The sequence below is a fragment of the Pelodiscus sinensis genome, chromosome 3, assembly GCF_049634645.1.
Source record: "Pelodiscus sinensis isolate JC-2024 chromosome 3, ASM4963464v1, whole genome shotgun sequence".
Classification (NCBI taxonomy): domain Eukaryota; kingdom Metazoa; phylum Chordata; order Testudines; family Trionychidae; genus Pelodiscus; species Pelodiscus sinensis.
The window spans coordinates 124012671-124033732 of NC_134713.1; the positions used below are offsets into that span (position 1 = coordinate 124012671).

The following is a 21062-nucleotide window of genomic DNA, read 5'->3' on the forward strand; positions in this document are numbered from 1 at the left end:
GCCCAGTTAGTTACCTGTGTCATAATGTGGTGTACTAGCATGAATGTATGAGGGCTGCTTTCCTGTCTAAATATCCAAGAAAAAGCCATGTTTAAACAAGGTTATTTTTGTAGAGTATGCAGGGATCTGTTGAATAGAAACTGCATTGGCTGATAAAGTTTCTGTATAGTGACCATACAAGTATTTTTCCACTCTCCTGTTTTTGTTCATGCCATTAGTCTTTATTTTTTTATACAATAAACATCTCATATGAAACTTACCTTCACAACTCCTTTTTATGTATATATCTCAAAACAATTTTAATATACAGTTCTAAAACAATAGATGTGGGATGGTTCCCCACTGTTGATTTTAAGGAAGTTATAGAAGAACTGTAGCAAAAATGATTAAACGTCATTTTTTTCCTATGCTTGTAATAAACAGGGGCATGAAGGAAGTCTGAAATGGTTTAAAATAAGCTGAATGAATAAGGTATAACAAATAATTGTAGAAGGATCACCCTGGAGGATAATTTTTTATCCTTTAAACACGTAAAGAGGAAGAGATCAATGAAGGAAGTCATTAGCTATTGAGAGATATTAGGGAGATTTTAATAAAATAGGATTGGGCTATAGCTGAAAAATCAATCAAGTTCACCTCATTTTTCATGAACAAGAGTGGAGGTAAGATGCCAGAAATGGAAACTGAAAAAATAAAGAATTATTGGTGTGTAAGTTGCTGTTTATCAGATCTAATTGTGTTGATTGACTTTCTGTTTTTAAATATGGCTAATTAAAATTAGCCAAATGGTGACTTTTCTCAGACGGCATCATTATTCTCAGATCTTTGTGATTTTTTCCCTTTTCCCTTCAGTCCTCATGCTTTTCCTATTCTCTCCCTTCCCTCCAAAACCTCTTGGCTCTTTGCATTATTTTCCAAGCAACTTAAAACCTCTTCTCTTACTGACTTTGGCAATATTCATAATATCTATGCTAGAGAACTTAAAAAATAATCGTTTCCATTGTGAATGTGCAGTGATCTACAATAAATTCAGCTACTGTTCAGCAGGATATAATACATGAAATAATTGGTTATCTGGAAGAGTTCCTGGGCTGAGAACTTAAGCTTGGGAGGAAACTTGGGATATGCAATGAGAGTTTCTCAAAGTTTTTCATAGTATGGGTCATCTTATAAATAGAGACATTGTGTAGTATACATCACCCCACCCATTAACTGGACCTCTCCCTTCCAATTTGTAATGCTGTAATATCACTGCAGCAGTTGCTTTCATGGAAAAGTGCCATTAGGGAAATAGTTAATGTATTTTAGCTGTCTGAATACAGTTTAGTAGCTAGAATTGGGAGATGCTAGCATCATGTGACCAGTCAATTCTCTAGAGTACACTGGGAAGTGCTATACAGATCACCAGTAGCTTAGAGACCACATTTTGGCAACAAACCCAGGAAGAAAATGATAGGGCCAATAGAAATCTTAGACTTGTCACATTTGCCATTTGAGGCACATAAGAACCGTGCTTTAATGAACAAAACTGATATAGCACACAGCAGAGGTGAGCAAGAATTTTTGACTGGGGGCCACTTCAGAAATTTTTGAAGTGGCCCTTGAAGGGGTGGGTCCTCAGGAGGAAAGGGTGGGGCTTCCCTGCCCACAGACCCTGATTGGTCTCGGGGTGGGGAAGCTTGTGAAGTCTTTGCCCCCGTTACCCCCCCTCTCTCCCGAGAGAACCACTAGCTGTTCTGAACAGCTGGCAGTTCCCTCTAGGTGCCAGTGCCCCTGATGATGGGAGGAGACTTCACACGCTCCCCTCCACCTCCCAACCAATCAGATCCTGGGGGCAGCGGAAGCATGCAAAGTCTCTTCCCGCCCTTCCCCTGTCTTGCAAGGAGCACGTGGCGCTTAGAAGCGTCGCACCTCTTGCAGGGTGGGAGGAGACTTTTCAAATCAGAGCTAGGAGCATGGGGCAGCTCCCTGCCCTCGGGTGCGTGGAGTTTAGAGTCAACCGCCAGGGTTGACTCTAAGCACCGCATGCTCTCCAGTCCCTAAGCCCTGATGGGCCTAGGGGTGAGGGAGCAACAGGGCCTCCATAGGCCAGATCAACTCATTTGACGGACCGGATCTGGCCCATGGAGGCCCTTTTTCCCATCCCTCGCATAGAGCATACCCAGATTTGATCCTCTTTATATTGAATCCATCTGAACAGAGATTCAGGCAGTCTAGTAGGGAGAGATGATCCTGACTGCCTTTTCCATATCACTGAAAATCCGTATTTCTGTGGTTAAGTGGCCACCAATGCGAACTCTGGGTATTCCTCCTCTCTGCTGCCAATGAAGTAGGCCATCTGGCACAAACAAGGTATCTTACAAAAAACATTGATAGGATCCTTAATTAGCTGTAGTGGTAATTGTGCTTTTTTTCTAAAGCACTTCCTCTTCTTCCAAGAATGGAAAGAAAGGCATCAGGAGTCAAGCTGAGATCTTCCATGTGCGCATGACCTTGCAACAAACATAGCTGCAACATTGTGTCCTTATATAGTTGGGGGAGGCAAATTAGAGCCTTGACTGAAGAGGCAATTCTATTTTGGTAACTTTGAAATAAAGGGGTTTGGATAAAATAAGCCAAAATATAAAAATGCCAACCAAATAGTAGAACATGCAGATATGAGCTCATAAGTAACTAAAATAAACTACCTCAGCATACACAGCAGAATCCTTCCTAAAAAAAAAAGGGAGGAAAGATATAAGTGGGTAGGAGGGAACATGAAGGAATTGTAATTCTTGGTAGTGATGAGCATTATGTTAACTAGCATACACAACATACTTGGGTCTTGTCTGTATGAGAAATTTGCAATAGTTTAACTAAGTGTGATATTATATCTGTGTATTTAAAACAGAGTAAAAGGCTCTGTGGATATTCTTATTTCAGTTTAATAGGGGCTTAGTTTAGTTTCAGTCAGTTATAGAGTTAGGAGTCTGAATGGAGATCAGCATTTCTTAAACTGCATTAAGATAGTTTAAGATTTGCACTGCTTTAACTAAATGGGTTCAAAAGCTGATTTGAGTAAAACTGGATCAAGCAGCTTGTCTGTGTAGACATGGCACAAGTTGTATTTTTCTGTCCTAATAGAATCCAAAAGCTGTATGTAACTCTGCATGGCATATTGACTTTGAAGAGTTGCTACAATGAATAAAAACAGTAGCAAATAAAATACTTTTTAAAATGTAAATGCCTCTTTGAAGGTTTTGGTTCAACGCTCTGTTTGGACTTGTCATCTGTCTCCATTGCACAAAGGCCAGTAGTTAGCAGTATCATAGTACTTTTTTAAAAAAAAGCCTGTTCTCACAACAGGATATCCAAATCACTGGTGTGTCTGAGAAAAGCTGGCTCTAGAATCAGCTTTCTTTCTGCATGCAGTTTTAAAATTAACCTTTGACTTCACTTCATTCCCAAATATGTAAGCTTTAGGACAGCTTTGTAGCAAATAAGCAGCTGGTGGATAGTTTTACAGAACTTTAAACTTTTGTATAATCAACTTCAGTTTCTAGCATTACTTAATGGAAATGGAACTTTTTAATGTGAATCTAATAAAAGCTATTTTCTTGAGTCTGCAAAACACCTGAATTGAAATAAAGACTGTGAGAAGAGTGAACAGGGTGTTGACTCAAATCTAATGATCACATTTAAACATTAACACCTTTAACTATTTTACTGCTGTTTATATTAGTAGAAACATCCAGTGTGGTCCAGTTGGTTATTTCACTAGTTCTCTAATTTTGTCTTTCTGAGACAAGTTTACAGGAGAGAGATCCTCTAACAGGTTAATGATGGACAATTTGCCACTACTTTTATCAGTGTTTAATTTTAAGGATCAGGGAAGGCACTCTATTCATCTCATGATAAACACTGGTGTATTCTAGTTATTTGAAAGGATGTTCCACAAGAGTACAGTTAAAGGTTTTACATAATAGGTATGAGGGTAGGTTTGTGGCCTAAATTTCACATTAATCTCTCTTGACCAATACCTCCACTGTCTGCAAGTTCAAATCCTAACAGGCAATTTCACGTGATGCTCCTTTACCCGTGAGCAGTGCCTTACCTACTCCCATCCATCCTGCAATGCTGCTGAAATCTCATTCCAGTTGAAGTAGAAGGTATGAAAAGGATTTCCCCTGCTGTTCTTTGTGTGTCCACTGTGTGCTGACGTGGCAGAAAACCACAGTACAGGCAGTCCCCGGGTTACATACAAGATAGGGACTGTAGGTTTGTTCTTAAGTTGAATTTGTATGTAAGTCGGAACTGGTACATATTGTAGGGGAAACTCTAGCCAAACATTTCTCCAGAGCTCAGTTTTATTCTCCCACACCTCACTTCCCTCAGTTCTTTATTCTCAAGCTGAGGTGTCTGCTGAGAAAAGCCGCTCCGCGTCTCCCTGGTCTGCTGGGGGGAAGCAGCTAGTGCGGGGTTGCCTCACCCCGTTTGTAAGTAGGGATCCGATGTAAGTCGGATCCGAGTAACCCGGGGACTGCCTGTATTGCATTTCCTATTGCTGCACTCAGGCCAGATCCACAGTACAGTTGGCTTAAGGTACTTAATTCCAGCTATGTAAAAAATGTAGCTGAAGTCAATGTACCTTAAATTGAGCTTCAGCGCTGTCCTCACAGCGGGAGGTCGATGGGAGAAACTCATGTTGACTTTTCTTACTCTTTATGAAGAGTAAGCATATTGGCGCCAACTGGGCACCCTCAGCATTCGATTTAGCGGGTCTTTATTAGACTCACTAAATCAAACGCTATAAGATGGACTGCCGCAGTGTCAATATTCCTGCAAGCAGAGATGTGGCCTTAGTGCCCGGATACCTGCTGGCCAGTGTAAGAAGGGATCAGCCCTTGCTGTCTCCTTTAGCCATCTTCTAGCAGTGGCAGTTTTAAAAGATTAAGAGTGGGGACATGAGGAAGACATTGAGAAAGTGCAGGAGAAAAATGAAAATAAGTCTGAAGGGGAATAAGAATTAGGGACGTAACATGCCATTCAATTAGTTAACAGGTTAAATGTTAAGTATAACTGATTAAACAGGGACAGGTCGGGGAGGCTGCTCCAGCCTGCTAAGGTGGAGCACCCTCTATCTGACGTGGTCGTGCTGGAGCAGCCTTCACACCACTGGTAGGGGCTGCTCCATCCCAGCTGCTTCTGGCTCTGCTTCCAGCCTGGGGAGCTGAAGCAGGGAGCTGGCAGACCTGTCCTCCCTGGTCGCTGCTTCTGTCTCCCCCTCCCCTTGACTCCTCCACCTGTGGTGGGCTGCTCCTGGGTAATAGTTAACCTTTACCCAATGGATAACATATTACCCATTCACATCCCTAATAGGAACAGAGAAATAATATGCAGGAAGAAAGAAAATAGGCCTTTTATTGCTGTGATTTTTCAGCCCAAAAATCACGTGATTATAAAAATATTTTAAGTTAAACATTTACATTTAAATTTTAATTTGTAATATTTCTCAGTCTCTCTTTTTTTAACCTTAGCCTGCCCTCATCCCAATTTGCATGTAATATTTCAAGCTGAAATTTCAATATTCATATGCAGAAATGTGATCCCCGCCATGTCTTAAGCAGTTAGAGCAAGTTTCCATTTATTTACTCCAATATCTCAGATTGGGTAGCTGGGATTTTAACACTGTCCATCTCATTTCAATAGCACTCGTCTCCCTCCCTCCCAGCTCCTTCCCTTAATCTCTAGTCTCTCCTCAGTCTTCAGGTCCTATCTTCTTTTCTGATCCTCCAAATTCCTGTTGCTTTTGTGTGTAACCCTCTGGCAACATCTTATGTATTTGCAGTTTCCAACTATAATAGATCACTGTTTGTTTTAGGGAGCATGCCCTAGTTGCTTCAGATCTAAAATGAAACGAACTTTGGAAAAAAATAGCATGCAAAGTGAATTTTTCATTGTTTGTTTAGATTTCAATGACAAGAAGTCTGCTAAAGTCTGTTGTCGTTTTTGGTCTCTGAATTAGGTCCCTGTAAGAACTTGCTTGAAAATCTTTATGCTGAATATTTCTTCTGAATATATTGAGATTGTGTGCAGAAGATTTGTCTTCTAGAAAAAAATGTTCAATCTTTCAGTTTTCAAAATGCATGAGAAGGATAGCATAGCTCATTTCTATTGTTTGTTGCATTTCTTTAGTAGGATTAACTGGTGGTGATGGAAGATTAAATTAACTGTTGTTAACTAAAGTAAATGTAATTAAACATGCCAAACCTACTTCTCAGTTCTGGTAAACTGTATCTCTATTTGTAGAAAGTTCCAGAAATAATTATAGAGGTCTTTATTTGGACTTCTCCGTGTGGATACAAGGAAAACAAAATGAATTACACAAAGCAGCCTTATAAACTACTCCATTACAGCACAATCCATAAATAATCCTATTTTGGAATAAATCCAAAACAAGAGCAGAAGGGAAAGGTATTGTTGGATGAAATAGTAAAATGGGATGGAATTTTTCACCTTGGGGATTATTTTCTGAGGGTAGCGGATGTCCTTCCATTAATCTAAAATATAACATATTTAAACATCCTTTTTACCTGGACATAAAAACACCTTATTTCAAGGTCTTGGGTCATTTAAATGTCATCTTTGAACTTCTGGCAGAGAATTTTTTTTCAAATCTTTATACTATGGTCAAATATGGTTTTTTACTCAGATAAACTAGACATATTTGAAAGATGATAATATACAAGCCATTATGTAAGCAGAAATCTTTCTGAAATGAGGGGAATCATGGAGAAGGGGCAAAGGAAAACAAATGGCAAGCCAGATGTTTTTGTTTAATGCATCTGTGTGAAAGTCAGTGTGAAAAAGTATGTGAAGTGAGAGTTGAGAGAGATGTGGGGATGATCAGAAATAAAGTTGCAAAATAAAAGAAAGAGAAACAGGATGTGTAGAAATAGAAATAGAAAAAGGAAAGAAGAATCTGTGGACTAGGGTGAATTTAGGGAATGGGATGGTATAAGGATGTTAAAATCTCAGTTAAAATGAGATGCAATTTGTATCGACTATACGATTAGTAGATAAGCGTCACTTTGCAGAGCACAGCGGGAGTATCTCCAGGAGCCAACTTGAGCAGGAACTAAGTAGTCTTGGCTCGTGCCAGCTCCAAAGCCACCCACACTGCAGCTCTGTCTAGCCCAGACTGCCATGAACCGGGTTTGCTTGGTAGCAAAAGCCCCTGTCCGTGTGGGGGGGGGCCCAGCTCCCTGCTGGGACCCCTGTGGATGGGCTGCTTCTCAGCAGCTTCCCCTATCCCCCCCCCCCCCCCCCCCCGTAGCCTTGGATAAAGGCAGTATGTGGGGGGGGGACAGGTGGAACCCTGGAGACGGTGCTGGGGTGAGCGCTGCAGAGAGAAAGGGGAGGGCACCACAGAGAGCATGGGACGAATGGGGAATTCTTGAGTCTCTGCTCACCCCATGCTCCTTAGCGCACTTCTGTTTTTGAAATGTACAGGAGCGCCACAGAGCTCTCGTACATTTCAAAAGCTGGAGCACCCACAGTGGGAACCTGTGGGAGCGGGGACTGAAGCTGTCTGCTCAGTCCCCACCTGCACTGTTTCCCCGCCATGCCTCTGCCTCCCCATCTCCCTGCAAAGACAGTGCCTCTCTCTGATAGAGGTAGCAAATGGGGGGGAGGGACAACTAGTTGAGTCACTACTTGATTGTCTGATAAGCATTTGCTTATTTGGATAGTCGACTAGTCAGTTACATCCCTAGGATGGTATAGTCAAGGGAATGATGTATAGGGGATTTGGGAGCTTGTTTGATCTTTTGGCAGAAGTTGGTCCCCTGAGTCTTCATTCTCCATCTATTCTCCAGTCCAAAGGTAGCAGAAATATTCTCTGCCAGAGGTTAGGGACGTTAGCTATCATGTTGTCGAGTAGTTGTGTAACTGCATGAAATCTTAGTGGTTACCCATTCGTTCAATAGTCCCTGGGGGTGGGGCCAGCAGCCAGTGTGCTCCCAGCCCCGCTCCTGGGGAGCCCCTTGCTACACTGCGCTGCTGCCTCTGTATTGGAGGTAGCAGTGCGGGGTGGCAGGCAGCATCCCATTCACGAAGGGAGCCAGTTTAAAAACCAGCTTTCCTCGCGGACTGGCTGCCTGCTGCCCTGTGCTATTGCCTCTGATACAGAGGCAGCTGTGCGTGGAGGCAGCGAGCCCTGTTCGTTGGGAGCTTGGATCCCCACATGGACAGGGTCTATTGCCATGGAGCAGACTCTTTCCCAAAGGGCCCAGGTGGGCCTCCACAGGCTGAGGACTGTGGTAGACAGAAGGTGCTTCACGGCAGCCTTCCTTGCCCCTCCCTCCCACATTGCTCCTCTGATAGAAAGCTGGCTCCCTGCACATATTGGCTCCAGCCTACCCCTCCCACCCTCTGGGCTGCTGCCTGTCTGTCAGCAGCTGTGCAGGGAGTGAGGAGGGACAGGTGGATCCAGTGCTTATAAGAAGCTGGCTTTTATGCTAGCTCCTTATTGGCACCAACTCCCTCTCCCCCCGCCCTTGCTGCCTTTGATGGGGGGGGGGGGGGGGGGAGAATGCATGTAGTCAACAAGACTAACTGATAAGCCCATGGTTATCGGTCATTTGTGTAGTCGTCTACATGATGACATCCCTAGCAAAGGTTCCCATGTGTAATGCTTTTATATTTGGTGTGTGTTGGTATCTCTTGGGAGCCGAGGAAGACATGTTGTGCATTTCATTTGTGGAAACACATGTGGCTCCGGAGCCCAAAGGTCGAAGCACACATGCGGTTACAGACAGGGCATGGAACGCCAGTTGTCAGGACAGGAGAGAATGCAGCTCTATGTCGTCTTTCACGTGCAGCTGCGAGGCGTTGACGGCGGTCGTCCTCAAACTTTGTCGCTGCTTTCCTCGTAAGGGAATGCCAATTAGTCCTATCTGCAGCAGCTAGATCAAATAGTCGAGGTTGAAGGCCTGTCCACTGCAAGTTGGTCTTCAGGTTATCCTTATGCCTCTTCCTTGGGCGTCCCTGTTTGCGACTACCACGTACCAGTTCCCCATAGAACAGCTGCCTCGGGATCCTGCTTTCGTCCATGTGGAAAACATGGCCAGACCATCGAAGCTGGATCTGGAGGATCTTAGCTTCGATGCTTGTGGAACTAGCTGTATCAAGCACTTCTTGGTTAGTAATTCGGTCCTACTAGCATACTTACTTGACTGATCGTAGGGAGCACATGTGGAACTGCTCCATCCGCTTGATGTGCCTACGGAACAGGGTCCATGTTTCACAGCCATACAGGAGAGAGGTGAGGACCATGGCATTATATACTGTGAGTTTAGTTGAAAGGTGAATATCTTTGTGCTGGAGATCCTTAACATGCAATCTCCCAAGTGCCTGACCGGCTTTCTGGATCCTCTCTGTAATCTCTTTGTCAAGGGATCCATTATTTGATATTGTGCTGCCCAGGTACTTAAAGCTGTCCACTACCTTCAGTTGTGTGCCATTGATAGTAATGCATGGCTGTCGAGGAGCACTGTTTGGAGCAGGCTGGAAGAGGACTTCTATCTTCCTGAGGCTAATTGTGAGACCGAACAGTTTGGGTGTTTCAGAGAACCTGTCAGTGATGGTCTGCAGGTGGTTCTCTTGGTGTGCCATAAGGGCACAGTCATCAGCAAACAGCACTTCGGTGATAAGCCTCTCCAGTGTCTTGGTCTTTGCAGTAAGGCATCTCAAATCAAACAGTGAACCATCCAAACGGTACCTTATGTAAATACCAAGATCTAGGTCTCTGACAGCATGCATGAGGACTTGAGCGAGGAACAGGTTAAAAAGCACTGGGGCGAGTATGCAGCCCTGCTTCATGCAATTGGAGATGTTAAATTTCTCAGATGGCACACCATCCGAGAGTACCTCTCCTGTCATGTCATCATGAAACAGCTTGATGAGTGAGATGAACTTCGGTGGGCAACCCAGCTTTCTGAGGATCATCCACAATGCATCTCTGTTAACCGTGTCGAATGCCTTCGTCAGATCAATGAAGACAGAGTAAAGGTTCATATTCTGCTCAAGGCACTTCTCTTGCACCTGTCTCATTACAAACATTATATCGACAGTACTGTGGTTAGGGCAGAAGCCACATTGTGACTCGGGGAGACTCACTTCTGAAACTGTCAAAATCAGCCTGTTCAGGATGATGTGGGCGAAGATTTTCCCGGCAATGGAAAGCAGTGAGATACCTCTGTAGTTCCCGCAGTCGGCTCTTGCACCCCTATTCTTGTACAGAGCAACTATCACGGCATCACAGAGGTCAGATGGCATTTCTTCCTCTTCCCAAATACTGGTTAAAGACATTATGAAAAACCTTAAGTGACTTCTCATTAAGGGCTTGTACAGTTCTGCGGGAATCCCATCCTTGCCGGATGCCTTGCTGCAGCTCATCTGTCTGATGGTCTTTCTAACTTTGTCAATAAATGGAGGTTCTCCCAGGTCTTCAAGGGTTGGCTTCTGAGGGATTTGTTCCAATGCTGACTGATCAACTGATGATGGACGATTGAGGAACTGACTGAAATACTCTTTCCATCTATTATTAATGCCAGACTTATCCCTGATCAACGTGGCTCCATCTGCAGACAACAAGGAGGCAGAGACAGACTTGGAAGGCCCAAAGACTGACTTGATGGAACTGAAGAACTCCCTTGGGTAATTTAAGTCAGTATAGTGTTGCACCTGTTCAGCTTTCTTCTCCCACCACTGATCGTGCATTTTGCAGATTTCTCACTGAGCCTGGGCCTGGAGGAACTTAAACCTGTCTTTCTTAGAGATGGAGCCTGGGTCATTCTTCCACTCAATAAATGCCTTGTTCTTCTTGGCAAGCAGGTCCTCAATAGCACTGTTGTTCTCTTCAAACCAGACTTGATGATTGCATTTCTTGGGACCAAGCACTTACTTCGCTGTCTCCATCACCATTTCTCTAAACTGGCTCCACTTCTGAATTGGACCTCCAATCAATGGTCTGTTGGCAGTCAACTTTTCATCAAGGCTTGACTGGAACTTGCGCAGATGAGAATGCTGCTGGAGTCTGGCAATGTTAAAGGCTGTTCGAATGACACATTGTCACTGCGTCATAACTGAGTACAACAAGATGAGCTTTGAATAAATGGGTAGTGAAGTCTGTTTCCACAGCTTATAGGTTAATAAACATTTTGCGGGATTCTGATTGAGCACATTCTTTTTAGCAGCCTTTTTATTTTACACTCAAAATGCTTTATCTAAATTATACTTTGAGTACCCATGAATTGTTCTAGCTTTTCTCCCTAATCGTAGGGCACTGAACAGATGCAGTCTCCAATGTCTCCTCACCACTGAATAGTATTTTAGAGTGGTTTCTGAATACTGAATCGTTTTTCCTTACCTTGCCAGCCTCAAAAAAGCATAAAAGGACTCCGAGGTGTCCTAAAAAAACCCTTCATAAGTAACCTGTAATCCCTTTATTATGGCTATGGTATGGCAGGCCTTCTATAGAGTAATCTGCTCCCCAAAAAATAACAAACCCCTCTTTCTTCCCCCTTTCTAGTCACTTTGGACAGCACCGTTTTTCCTGTTGTTCATATCCATGTTCCTTGCTTTATTTTTTACTCAGCCCTTCCATTTGATCCAGGTTGCATCTAACTTTGCTACATTTTCCTGCACAGTATCTGCAGGAGGGAAATTCTAGTCCTGCTGAAGTCAATGGCAAAACTCCGTAGACTTCAGTGAGGCCAAGATTTTCATCCCTAAAGCCAAGTTCATTTTCCTGGCACATTGCTGTGACTATTGGCAGGTCTACACTATATTTTCAAGTTGACTTAAGCTATATAATTTGAGCTATATTAGTAGCATAACTCAAATTGACCTACCTTACATCTACTTATGGGATCCATAACATGTTGGGTCAACCGAGGAAACTCTCCTGTCCACTCCCCTTACTCATCTCGTTCTGGTGGAGTACTGCAGTCGACAGGAGAATGATTAGGGGATGGTTTAGTGGGTCTTCACTGGACTCACTAAATTGACTCCAGTGAACCAGTTGCCACAGCATCAATCCATCCCATAGGGCAGGGGTCAGCAACATTTCCAAAGTGGCATGCCAAGATTTAACCCTCCTGCCTGGGCCATGTTGCTCTCCCAGGAGAGGGAGAGGGGCTCTCTCCACCATGCACCCCATGGACCACTTGAGTCAATGCAAACCTTTCCGCAGACTACCAGTCGCTAATGGAAACTTACTGTTAATTACATAATTACACCCAAGCCATTTTGCTAGTGTTGCAGCTGGGGAGAATGTTTAAAATGAAAGTTGATAAACTAACATGAGAAGGTTAAAACGCTTAATCTATTTAATAATTTAAATTAAACCAAAGTAAAATATTATGTCCAATACAAAAGGTTTCAATGTTTTCTTTATGGCAGGGGAGGGGAACCTTTTTTGGGTCAGAGAGGTCAAAATCAGTTGGGGACCACACAAGTGAGAAGCAAAAAAAGCTTCTCCCCAAATCCTCACTGATGTGGCCCCTAATTGAGACTCCTCACTCTTCCGGCACTCCAGCCCTTACGGGGTGAGGGGAAGGGACAGGGAAGAGTGAGCTTCAGGGCTTCTCATAGGCCAGATTTACTTTCCTGGGGTTCCAGAGTTAGTGGATTTTATGGAACCCCTTAGGCTCTCGGGTGGGAACAAAAATTAGGGGTTCAGTGTGCGGGACAGGGCTGCCAGCGAGTGGGATACAGATGCAGGATGGAGTGAGGAAGGCAGGGTCTAGAAGGGAGTTTGACGGCTGGAGAGGATGTGGGGTGGAGGTAAAAGAGGGAATTTGGAGGTGGGAGGGGGTTAGGGGAGTAACACAGAAAAGGTGAGAGGGTGAGAATGCAGCCAAATAGCTAGTTGGGGAAGGAGGCAGAGAAGTGGGAAGTAAAGGAAAGGTCAGCTTCTGCAAAGTAAAATTGTCTCCCTCCTCACGTTTTCCTTCTGCTTCAGCCTCACTCCCCTCAGGCCCATGATCCCTCCCAGCCTGATCCCCTGCATCACACCATGCCCCTTGTGCACCTCCTGCTCCCACAGCCTGATTCCTTGCATTACCCCATGCCCCCTCAGTGCACCCCTGCATCTCTCATCCTCCCCTGCAGCCTGATCCCCCTGGATTGCCCCATATCCTCTCCCATCCATCTCCTGCATCCTCCTCATCCCCCCCTTCCTGCTCTCACATCCCTGTGCCCCCAGCACACTCACCAGCAGGGCAGCAGCTCTGGGGCGAGAAGTGTGGGGGAGCAGAGTCTCTTCCCTGTCCAGACCAGCCCTTTGCCTGCACTCTGTGGTTCTGGGGCTGGGCTCGGCTAGGCAGAGCCCAGAGCTGTCCAGGGCTGGGTCCAGCCTGACCTGGTGCAGAGGGGTGCTGAGGAAGGGTCTCCCCCTCCCCCCCCAGGGAGCAGCCCAGGCCCTGGCATGCCACATGTGACCAGCCACCCAGCCCTGGCTCTGTGGAGCAGGCCTCGCCCCCTCCTGAAGCAAGAAGCCTGTAGCCAGGAAGTGGGGTGAAATTAACCCCTTAGCTCCTGGGAACTGCATGACTAGGGGCAGCCCCAGGGAAACGGGCTTGTGTGCCACTTGTTTCGTGTGTGCCTGGGGTTGCTAACCCCTGCCATAGTGGGTACAAACTCTGCCACCCTGCTTTTTTAACTCTCTCCTTTAGCTTCTTATTTTCCAACTTGTCAAGTGCAAACTTGCCATCTGCATTGTTAAAGTTCTTTATGTTTTAGGCTCCCTCTCCCATGCCTATCTGCTTTATTAACATACTGCAATGGATTTCAGCCTTTCCAAACTACTGTACCCTTTTCAGGGGTCTGATTTGTCTTACGTATCTCCATGTTTCACCTTATTTAAAAATTACTTGCTTATAAAATCAGCCATAAAAATACAAATGTCACAGCACACTGTTACTGAAAATTTGCTTCTTTTCTAATTTTCTCATTTAATTATAACATTAATCAATTGGCATATAAATACTGTGTTTATATTTCAGTATAATATATAGAGCAGTATAAACAAGTTATTGCATGAAATTTTAGTTTGTGCTGACTTTGCTAGTGCTTTTTATATAGCCTGTTGTAAAACTAAGCAAATATCTAGATGAGTTGGTGTACCCCTGGAAGACTTCTACATACCTCCAAGGAGGACCACTATCTTACTGTGAGATTGATCTCTGCCGCCACTCCACCAACCACAACAGCCTCAGTTGCATGCTTATGGCCAGGGCTCGCCAAGCCGCGGCAAACCCTGCTCGCCAGCTGTGCGGTTCAGCATGCTGCGTATGCACAGACCGTGCTGTGCATGTGCTGATCGTGGTGCCGTGCCGGGCTATAATCTATTCGCCCGTGGCGAGCAGATTACCTAAATTGTTGAGCCCTGCTTAGGTTACTTCCCATATGTTTTCCTCAATTCATCCCTTTACAATTAAGGACAAAACTCCCATACAGAATCTGTAAAGCAATCAAGTATACAGAAAAGTGATAGCTGCTTAGCAGATGGTGAGTTGTGTTTACTACAGTTCACTGCAAATTAGGTACACAGTTTGTGCTAAAACAACATAGTATTTATTAGCCCATTTTTTTTCTCTTTCTGCATCCCCCATGTACATATTTGTTTGGGGCAAGATCTGTGTGTGGAGTAGTCAATTTCTTTGTCCAAATTTCTTGGTCAAGGTATAGTCCAGACTGGAGAAACATTTTTCACGCTGCAGTAACAATTATAATAAGTAAATATTTTGTGGTCCGTTCAGAAGTGTCAGGTGGCCTGGATTTGGTCTTCAGTCCGCCTGTTGATTACATTTGGTTTAGGTATATTTGGTCATGCCTCAGCATTGGGATGGACTCGTTCTTTTGGGGTCCATTCCAACCTGTATTTTTATGAATCTGTGATTTCCCAGAAAAGAGAAGATATGGAAAACATGCTTTCCAGTAATAACTAGATGGCATAATGCATATTCATATTTCTTTATCCTTATATGGAGAGCAAAAATCAATTTTTCCTGCAGATCTTTGTCCTCACACTATGCACTATGGCTTTGTGGGTTGCTTAGTCACTTTCATCACAGTGAGTGTTGGAGGCAATTGCAGCCAAACAGACTCAAGGAGAAAGAAAATGTATTTGAAAAATTAGTCTTTTAGCCATAGTATATGCTCACTCATAAAAAATACTCAATAGTGGGGATTTTGCCTGAGTAAAAAGTGCAGTGTCCAACTTGTATTATGATTACAAAAGCTTCTGGATAGAAGAGAGGTTCTATGCATAATCTATCCTTCTGAATAAAAAATGCCAAAATGCTGAAAATTTATATTTGTCATGTTGTTGGTTTAATGCAGGCCTGGGCAAAATATATGGCCCTTGGGCCGGATCTGGCCCATCAAGCCACTGGATCTGGCCCACAGATGTAGTGGGGAGCCCCAGGCAGACTCCCTTGCTTGCCCTGCAGCCCCACACACCACCCAGAAAAGCATCATCTGGGTTGTTTCTCTTTCAAAACTGTGATCCTGAACTGAAGTGGGGGAAGGCTTCAGGCGCTGCCTCTGCCTCCAGTACAATCCCTTTGGCCAGTTACTGGCCAGAAACTGGTCAAAACTGCCTGTTTGAATAACAGGCAGCACATGAAGCACCATGCTCCCCTCCAGCTCAGTTACCCACACAAGCACATGGCCCTGCAGCATGGGCAGGCAGGCAAGCTGGCTGAGAAATCATAGAACACAAGATTTGGAAGGGGTCTCGAGAGATCATTGAGTCCAGTCCACTGCCCTCATGGCAGGACCCAGTACCATCTAGACCATTCTTGATAGATGTCTATCTAACCTATCAGGCTCTGCAGGCATTTTAAACTCTGCAAGCCTTTAGCTCTGCAGGCAGACAGCCTGGTTGGGCTGTTGGCTGGTAAGTCTCTTGGCTGGAGCCTGCCTCTGGTACCTCTGCCCCCCCCCCCACTTAACATACTCAAACCCTCTGCTCCCCTCTTGCACCCACATCTCTTCCCAGATCTGGCACCCCAGTCTCCTGCCCCAGATCACAGTCCCTAAGTCACAAACCAAACTCCTGCACCCCAGTCCCTTCCCCTAGGTCACAAACCAAACTCCTGCACCCCAATCCCCTGCCGTAGGTCACAACTGCCTCCTTCACCCAAACTCCCTCCCAGACCCCACCCTCCCTTCTGCACCCCAATCCGTTAGTCCAGGCTCCCTTCTGCATCCAACCTCCATTCCAGACCTCGCACTTCCTCCATTAATATCATGGAAGAGTGCAGCCCTTGATCACTTTCCAAAATCTTGGAGTGGCCTCCCATCAAAAATTATTGCCCACCCATGGTTTAATGTTTTGGTTTGTATACAGGGATAGGACAAGAGGTGAGTGTTCAGCTCCTATTTCTGTCTTCTAGAGGTATAAAATCCCAGTTAAAAAGTGAAGTGGTTAAATGTGATCCTGTGTTGTGTGGGCCTGGCTATGCTGGAGCAGCCCCCCTGCCTGCCTGGCCAGAGCAGGCCCCCACCAGCTAACTTGTTACCCCAGTAAGCATGCCAATAAGGGTAACCAGTTAACCCTTTATATCTCTATTATCTTCTGCACCATTTTCACATTTCTTTTGCAAGTGATCTTGAAAATACTCTCTTCTAAAATATTTCTATAATTGTAAGCATGGATCTCTGTTGAGAAATTTTATTAGTTTCACTTTTGCTGTTTCTGCAGGGCTTCAAGAATATATAGAGGCAGTGTCTTTCCAATATTTCATCAAAACACGATCATTAATTAGTGTTAAGGAGATCAACGAACAGTTAATATTTACAATGGAAGACAAAGAAGAAACAAACACGGTAAGAATTGTTTTGTTCACATGAGCTAGGTTTATCCATTTGTATTTTTAAACACTTCATACTTAGCATTTTTAATATATTTAACACCTTCTGATGGTCATTCCTATTTTTATTTATAGGAAGTAATCTTTTCATAAATACATAATTGTGATTTCCTTGGTAATATGACAGGGTAGACAAGTTTATTTGTGTTGTAATTATAGGCAGTCAGACATCAGAGGTCTTCACCCTACTGTAAGTTAGACATGGATAGTGCTGACAACATAATGGACTATTGAGGCTTAAAGTTAGAGAACAGTCAACTAGTCAAATAAGTTTGGTTATTGAGTATTTGGCCAAACCATGCGTCTCATGGATAGTAGAAATAATGTATATCTGTGGCGTAAGAACAGCCATATAGGGTCAAATCAAAGGTCCTTCTAGCCCAGTATCCTGTCTATCAACAGAGGCCAATACGAGATGCTTCAGAGGAAGGGAACACAACAAGTAATCATCACATGATCCCTCGCCTGTCACCCATTTCCAGACAGAGGCTAGGGACATCATTCCTATCCATCCTGGCTAATAGCCAGGGCTCGCCAAGCCGCGGCGAGCCCCGCTCGCCAGCCGCGCTGTCTGGCATTCTGCGCATGAGCAGATTGCCTGAACCCGGCTCTTCCGGGATGTAATCTACTCGCCATGAGCAAGTAGATTACATAGATTGTCGAGCCCTGCTAATAGCCATTGATGGACCTAACCTCCATGAATCTATCTAGCTCTATTTTGAACTCTGTTAAAGTCCTAGTCTTCACACCATCCTCTGGCAAGGAGTTCTACAGGTTGACTGTGTTCTGAGTGAAGAAAAACTACCTTTTGTTTGTTTTAAACCTGCTGCCTATTAATTTCATGTGGTGACCACTAGTTCTTATATTGTGGGAATCAGTAAATAACTTTTCCTTATTCACTCTTCTATAGCAGTCATTATTTTATAGACCTCTATCATGTTCCCCCTTAGTCTCCTCTTTTCTAAGCTGAAAAGTCCCAAGTCTTTTTAATCTCTTTTCATATGGGAACCAATCTAAACTCCTAATCATTTTTGTTGCCCTTTTCTGAACCTTTTCCAATGCCAGTGTATTTTTTTGAGACCTGTCTTTTATTCATAGACCAGGCTAAGCCTTTTCCAATGGAAAAAATACCACCACATTAGCGTACTATTGGATAATTCTACAGGCACTTGTCTAAATTTTGTAATGCATATTGCCCACATGATTTTATCCAGTAGGTACTTGGATAAAACCCCATAACGATAAGGGTAGTATAAAAACCTAAATATAAAAGGCAAATGAATGTAAGGAGTACAGTGACTTCCACAATGCAGTCCCATTGCTCAACAATGAGCTCATTATAGCAAGCAACAGCAGACAGTGGTGAAAGGAAGGATGTTGCCCTCTGTCACAGTTTTATCAACTTGCAATTTTTTTACTTTGACCAGCTAGTATTAAAATACGTGATCGGTGTTCTAGCAAGGCTACTGATATGTCATTTAGAATTAATCTTGAACTTCCCCCAGAGGACAGACTAGCTTTCCTTCCACTCCTGTGCCTGATAAAGCATCTTCCATTTCTTGCTTGGCCATCTTTCTTATGCAGCCTCTGGATGAACAGTCCATTTTTTTAAATTCATATTTGGATGTAAAGTGGATCAGTGAGTACTTTTATGTAGGGATGTAAGCGACTAGTCGACTATCCGATAAGTATATGTTTATTGGATAGTTGACTAGTGACTCAACTAGTTGCCCCCCCCACTGCCCCTCTGCCTCTATTTCAAAAGCAGAAGCACTGCGGAGAGCACAGGGTGAGCAGAAGACTCAAGCAGTCTCCCGCTGGTCCTGTGCTCCCTGTGTGCTTTGCTTTTGAAATGTGCAAGAGCCCTGGGATGCTCTTGTACATTTCAAAAGCAGGGAGAATGGGGCCAACGGAGTGCTGCTTGAGTCCCCGCTAGCTCCGTGCTCCCCATAGCACTTCTGCCTTTAAAATGTAGCAAGAGCCGGCGGGGCTCTTGCTGTATTTTAAAGGCAGAGGTACCCTTATCAATTAATCAAGTAGTCAATGGAAATTCCATCTACTATTGGATTAGTTGATTAATCTAAATTTAACATCCCTACTTTTATGTGGAATCTATAATGACGCCTTACTTGCTGTTCTAATGAAACATTTTCAGTTTTCCAAGAGAAAAATCTCAAATGACACTGTATGGAGATGGTCATACCAGTGGTCATCAGCATTGGTGACTTGAAAACCAATGAAATAGATGCAATTCCTCTCCAAATTAAAAAAAAAAAAAAAAAAAAAAAGTCTTAAGCGATATTGGCATTACCTGCAGAAAGTGATCTCAGAACAAACCTGTTCAGTCAAAGTTAGTTGGTCAAAGGAAATTATCATTACTATGCAGATTAGGGATGTGAAAACAGGTTAACCAGTAAGAATCTTACTGGTTCTGGTTAACCAGTGGGGTCTGGAGCAGCTTCTTGCCTGACATGGGCAGTGGATTGCTCCAGCCCCGGGGGATCCGCTGCAGATAGGGGCTAATTCGGGCATCCAGAGCAGCCCCCATCTGCGGTGGGCCTGAGTGGGCTGCAGGTAGGGGCTGCTCCAGCTGGGGTGGACGTCCCCCCTTTAATTGTATAACTGGTTAAACACCACTTGAAAGAGTTTATGACTCCTGCCCTAGTTGCAGGAAGAGAAACTGTTGCTAAATGCAGGACAATGTAGCACTTTAAAGAATTTTGCTTCAGCTACCCCAGACTAACACGGCTACATTTCTATCACTGTTGCTAAATGAGTGCTGGGCTCCTGCTGAGGCTGTAAGTGGCTGCTCCTGTGTATCCTCTTACCTTGTTTTCCATCTGCAAAGTGTGGGGAGAGAATTTCAAGTTGTCTTTCTGTGTTTCCCCCTTTTTTCAACTCATCTTTAAAAAGCCACAAAGAAAAAAAGTCTCAGCCACTATGTTGGTTTAATTTCCAGATTAAAGTGTATTTTTCATTTTGCACATATCTGTCCAAAATTGTTGCTGAAATTTCATAATGAGAGCAATGCTTCAGCTGCCCAAAATGCCAAAAGTGTTAGAGAAACTTCCTGGGAAAATGTTCACAACTTTCACACAGCACTAAAGTCTGTGTATTGTGTAAAGTGCAAGTATCTTCATTGTTAAATATTAATTTTCCTCAAAGAAATGCTGTAAATGTAATAAGTGATATGTTTAGATGGCTAAACTTTTGAGTGTAAAACTTAAGAATGGCAGCTGCATAACATTTCCAGGCAGCTGGAATTCAATTCTACATACAGTATTAAGCAAATGTTTCTAGAGAAGAGCAAACATCTGGAAGACAGATATTCATGGGCTGTGGTTTTGAGCAATCTGAAACCACGATGTCTTAACATTTGAATACATTTTAGAATGGTCAGGTTTCAGCTACTACCACTAACTGCAGTAAGTGTTTTGTCCTGTTTGAACTGTTGACAAGGGAGACTGGGAGCTCTATATGGGTGGTGAGCACAGCACCAGTTCTGCTGCTGCAGATACCTTATAGGAAATAATTTTATTTAGAGCAAATTGTATTCTAGATTAAACTTTTCATAGTTCTTTTATTCCCTCTGACTAAGGATATTTGCAAGGAAACCAGACCTTTGAATCAACTGCTCCTGCTGAAGGCAGAACCCTCTGTGACATACTCACTTTGACAACAAATTGTGATGTCATAAATACAGGATTTATGACTAGATGTGAAGAAAAGTAGCAGGCGCAGATGAACAAAAATAATTTTTCATATAACCATGGATGTCTTAGAGATATAGAATGTGGAAATTAATATACAGAAATTATATGATTTAGGAGCAGAATCATTTCTTGATAAAACAATATTTTAAGTACTCCATGATGTATTAGTTACTTTTAATAAGATTGTAGAATGATGGATCTGGGAAAAATTCCAGAGCAACACATTCATTTATTCTTCATTCCTGCATTTTAATGGTAACTATATTTTGAAATACTGGATTGATGGTATGATTTATTTTTCTTCACCCTGGCTCTTACATTGATTTTTGCACCAGCACTGGGCAGGTCAGTTTTTTAAACCTAGTGTTCTGTGTCTGTGCAGAAAAATGTAAATATATACGCAGAGACAAACATTATATGTACTGTT

General features: G+C 43.5%; 1 protein-coding gene across 3 annotated transcripts in view; it reads left to right on the top strand.

Annotated features, from left to right (window-relative positions):
* The window catches only part of TSNAX (translin associated factor X), a 42113-nt gene that overhangs the window by 18179 nt on the left and 2872 nt on the right, over positions 1 to 21062 (top strand). For all 3 annotated transcript variants that reach the window (XM_075924738.1, XM_075924736.1, XM_075924737.1), the window contains one exon: positions 16754 to 16878. In XM_075924738.1, the coding sequence (XP_075780853.1) occupies positions 16754 to 16878 (125 nt within the window). The remainder of the gene's footprint in view (positions 1 to 16753; positions 16879 to 21062) is intronic.